Source organism: Priapulus caudatus, unplaced genomic scaffold (genome assembly GCF_000485595.1).
Source record: "Priapulus caudatus unplaced genomic scaffold, Priapulus_caudatus-5.0.1 Scaffold156, whole genome shotgun sequence".
In the NCBI taxonomy this organism is placed as follows: domain Eukaryota; kingdom Metazoa; phylum Priapulida; class Priapulimorpha; order Priapulimorphida; family Priapulidae; genus Priapulus; species Priapulus caudatus.
The window spans coordinates 62,993-67,927 of NW_014577217.1; the positions used below are offsets into that span (position 1 = coordinate 62,993).

Genomic DNA, 4,935 nt, shown 5'->3' on the forward strand with positions numbered 1-4,935 from the left:
CGGCGGCGGCGGCGGCGGCGGCGGTGGACGGTGGACGGTGTTGTCATCGTCGTCGTCAGAGTAGTTAATAAGTAGTGGTGGTGGTGGCGGCGGTGGCGGCGGCAGCAGTAGCAGCAGTAGCAGCTAGTAAGAAATCTTTACTCTAACCGTGAGATTGGCGGATTCGGAAAACAAGCGATTGTAGTGTTTGTGTCTGAGATTTGTAATGCCGGCGTTGTCGTGATTTCGCAGACATTGAGTTTGAGCCCGTCTCTGGTAACTACTACCCCATCATCTACTTCAACGACTACTGGAACATGCTGGGCGACTATCAGCCCATCAATCACACCACGCCGTACGTATCACAAGTAGTGTGCTTCTCACACGTGTATCATTGAGCGTTGAACACTAGTTGCTGTGCGAATCGAATCGGCCTCCAGTGTTCCCAGTGTTTCTGTGCGTTACTGACAGCATAACGTTGGCTGCTTTGAGACGTGTTTCAACTTTCAGCGTGTTCGTGGCAATGCCTCACAGTGTTTAGAGATCCGAATGAGTGCCGGTGGTTTTGTCTTGGCATCTTCTTTCCGTGACCATAAAAATTGTTGTGGACGAGCGTTTGGAAATACGTCATTGCCACGTACATTCGTTGCTATGGCGACAGTGTAGTATTGCAGCATTGTCATTCTTTGTTGCTACGGCGACGGTGTGCTAACGCGGCGTTGTGTTTCGTTGCCGTGGTGACAGTGAGCTGAACCTGACGCTGACCTACAGTCCGATCTCGCTCTTCAAGTGGCAGATGTACGCGGCACAGTCGATGCGAAACAAGTGGACGTCTATGCTGGGCGAGGGCATGATGGAGGAAGCTGACGACACGGATCAGGACACCTTGAAGGTACGATGTCAAAATTGATTGTTTCGTCGAAAGAAATTTCAACTGGAAAAAAAATTGAGCCTAAATTTTCAAGGTATAGTCGGGTGGTTACGTTGAGCACGGAGTTGCATATTGACTCAGCCACAGTGGCCATGGTCTCGGCTGTATTCTGTGAACCTCTGTTTTAAATGTGAAATTTATATGTAGTAGGTTTATTACCTGCTATTTGCACTGTGATATAATGTAGTGACATGTGCGTTTAGTATGCTACTGGCACTAGTGTGTGATATATTAATTTAAGGTTAGTGCTATACTTAATAAAAATAATTACTTAGTAATTAACTACACAGAATTAGTATGCTACTGTCAGTCATAGGCGTTGGTATGTACTAAAATAAAATTTTGCACAAATTTTCGTGTCATTTCACGCTTGGATTACGAGTAATTAAGTACACAGAATTAGTTTGCTACAGTCAGTTGTAGACGTTGGTATATACCAAGATCAAATTAGTACAAATTTTCATGTTGTTCTACTACTAATTAGCACTACAACTAGTTGCGACTAATTACGACTAATTGCCTGGATATGTTTTTGTACTTGAGCAGCAAGCGATGTTGGAGACAAATCCATATCTGCTAGGTCTCACCGTCGTCATCTCCATCGTCCACAGTGTCTTCGAATTCCTCGCTTTCAAGAACGGTAAAGTGTCCTAATCGTGTTTAATCGGTGGCAAAATGTCCTACTGGAGGTTGTAACGATTGGTGTCGTAATCGTATAGGCAGCGATCGTTACTTGTGTCGTGTCGTGTCGTATGGGTGCCAGTGAAAAAAATACACGGGGGTTGGGGGCGATTTAGCCCCCGAAATGCCAAAAAGAGCCCCGGAAATGCCAAAAAAAAGCCCCCGTAAATTTGCATAGAGTTCAATGCAAACCAAATTTTAGAGTGCTATTTTCATGCACGCGAGTTTGAAAAGTAGCCCCCGAAAAATTAATTTTAATTTTTTCCCTGATGGGTGCGTAGTGTGGCTGCTGTGATCTCATCATGTAGTTAATCGTGTAGCATAGTTGTCACTGTTGTATTTCTAAAGTAAAGACTGAAAAACCAACCTTTAATATATAATACGAACAACGAATTTATTCCTGTTCAGTGCAGGCTGCCACATTGGTGTTTGCCACTGGCTTCGGGGAAGTACTTGGCGCCACCTATTGGGCCCGCTATGGCGCATGTTACAATATTCTCACAGTCACATTCTCATGGTGTTTTCTTTCTGCAGATATACAGTTCTGGAACAGTAGGAAGTCGTTGGAGGGTCTGTCCGTTCGCTCGGTCTTCTTCAACGTGTTTCAGGTGCTTATCTCGGCGCGTCCGTTCATTCGTGCGTGCGGCAGGGTGGGGGTGGGGGGTATGGGATTGTGTTTCTGCTCATCTGGTAGCCAATTGTGATGCAATTTGATTCTATTTTTTCTATATTTTTCCTATATTTGATCCTTTTTCTATTTTTACTCTGCGAGGTGGTAGTGTGTCATTTGGTATTACCTGTTCCATTCACCAGGTGGCCATTTACCGCGTGGTGTTACCTCAAAGTGGCTGTTTATCGTGTCATGTTACCTCTTCCCTCCACCAGGTGGCTGTTTATCGTGTCATGTTACCTCTTCCCTCCACCAGGTGGCTATTTGTAGTGTTGTGAAGACACGGTTCCATATCGCGACATGGAGACATAGATTGCGAGGGAAATCAGTCAGGGTGATGTTACACGTTTCCTCTAGTAGGTGGTAGCTGTTTAGTTTATGGCGTGGCCTTGTGTGTTACAGTCGCTGATCGTGCTGCTCTACGTTCTGGACAATGACACGAACACAGTCGTGCGCATCAGTGTGTTCGTCGGACTCGGAATCGAGATCTGGAAGATTCCGAAGGTCGTCAATGTCAAGGTACGCAGCGCCGGCCGCTCGCTCGCTAAATGCACGGCTCGCTGAATGCAATGTTGTGTGCGCGCATCCCCGCGTACGCACGCGTATATGTATACTTGATACAATAACTTTATATCTGTGTGTGTGTACGTCCGTGCGTGTGCGCGCCTGCACACGTGCCTAATATGGTGACTATAATTTATATCCGGATGTGTGCGTGTGCATGCACGTGTGCGTATGTGTGCTCGTGTGCGTGGGCACGAGTGTGAGTGCACGCATGCCCGTGTGCGCGCAGGAGTGCGTGAGTGTTTGCAAGCATGCAGGTACTGGTGTGTGGTTGCATTTCTGCGTGTATGCATACATATTTAGAACAATAACTATATATATATGTGTGTGTATGTGTGAGTGAATTTATTACTATTTAACGTTGCCTTTCCGTAGGTCGACTGGGAGAATAAGCTGTTCGGCATCATTCCACGGGTTTGGACTGAAGACAAGGGAACGTATGTAACATCTTCCACCAAGCAATACGATGAGGTAAGTTGTGCACCAGCTGCTGTGGTGCTACCAGTACATTGCAGGCAGTCCCTGCTGTGTGCAGTGTGTGTGGGTGTGTCACATGAATGTGAGTATGTGTGTGTGTGCAGAGGAGAACTGACAGGAAAACTATAATCGGGATAGTCAGCTCGGCGTGAAATTATACGACGCTGTAAAGCCTTGAGAGATTTCGGAAGAGAAGACATTTACAAACAAACTAGCACTCAGATGTAGGCAGATGTAGACAAAATAAAAACGAAAGTCTTCCTATTCTAGTTGCCGCAAGCATTAGTTTAGTCCTGCACAATGTAAAAGTTTAATAATAAAAACAATTGATTCATAAACTTGGTTATGATGCAACTTTAAATCCGATCAATTTTAACAGCCTTGTCGGATTACCGCAAACACGAGAACAGTCGAGATTGCGCTGTAGCTGTTTGTGTGAAGCTGCGCTAATGTGTGGTGCCGTGTGTTTTTACGTTTTCAGCTAGCTTTCAAGTATCTGTCGTGGCTGCTGTTCCCGTTGCTAGGCGCCTACGCAATCTACTCGCTGCTCTACCAGGAGCACAAGGGCTGGTACTCGTGGGTGCTGTCCATGCTCTACGGCTACCTACTAACGTTCGGTGAGTAGTGAGTGCTCCCTCATGTGGTGTTCATGGTGCAGGACGTCCCTGTACTTTCCCCCATGGCAACTCGAAATCTCGGTTTGGGGGTTAGCTCGGCGCACGCACGCACGCACACAGGCAATTGAATTTGAGCACACTCTCTTCCATGCAAATATTCTACCCATATTTAATTATCGCGATCGATTATCGATTTGTTTGCTATATCATTATATATTTGATATATTATTATTATATATTTTATATTTTATATATGATTTTATTATTTCATATTTTATATATGATTTCATTATTTCATATTTTATATATGATTTTATTATTTCATACTTCATTGATTATTGGTCGATCGCGTTGTTTGCCGCAGGCTTCATGCAAAACTCTACCTGATATACGCACTTGTTAAATTATTATTTAATAAAATTGAAATAATTTAATGTTGAAAAATGAAAATTGTTAAATTAAATTTGTTGTTGTTAAAATTGTTGTTCGCCCGCAGGATTCATCATGATGACCCCGCAGCTGTTCATCAACTATAAGATGAAGTCGATCGCACACTGCCATGGCGCATGCTCACCTACAAGGCCCTCAACACCTTCATCGACGACATCTTCGCATTCGTCATCAAGATGCCGACGATGTACCGCATCGGCTGCTTCCGCGATGGTGAGTCGCGCTAGATGGCGCCACGTGCGGCGGTCGTTCGTGCGATGACCGTGCTGAGAATGAATTTTTTCGAAAACGCTAGAATGTTAATGTGTTTTTATAGGTCGTGGTGATCGTTTGCAATTGGCGATGGCCGAGAATGAATTTCTCGAAAACGCTAGAATATTTTTTAATTTGGTTTGTGTGATAGATGGGGTGGTGAATTTTTATTGAAAACGTGAGAATCTTATTGGGATTTGGTTTGTGTGATAGATGGGGGTGGTGAGGTCTGGTGGGGGTGGTGAATTTTTAGCTCATCTGACATAGTCAGATGCAGCTTGTAGAATCGCTTGATCGTCCGTCCGTGCGTCCGT

The 4,935-nt window shown here is 44.7% G+C and overlaps 1 protein-coding gene across 1 annotated transcript in view; it reads left to right on the top strand.

Moving 5' to 3' along the window:
* Positions 1 to 4,935, top strand: part of LOC106806378 (cleft lip and palate transmembrane protein 1 homolog) — a 35,332-nt gene that overhangs the window by 19,321 nt on the left and 11,076 nt on the right. Inside the window, 5 exon segments of the mRNA XM_014808301.1 lie at positions 2,664 to 2,780; positions 3,201 to 3,296; positions 3,784 to 3,919; positions 4,416 to 4,472; positions 4,475 to 4,582. Coding sequence (XP_014663787.1) covers positions 2,664 to 2,780; positions 3,201 to 3,296; positions 3,784 to 3,919; positions 4,416 to 4,472; positions 4,475 to 4,582 — 514 coding nt within the window.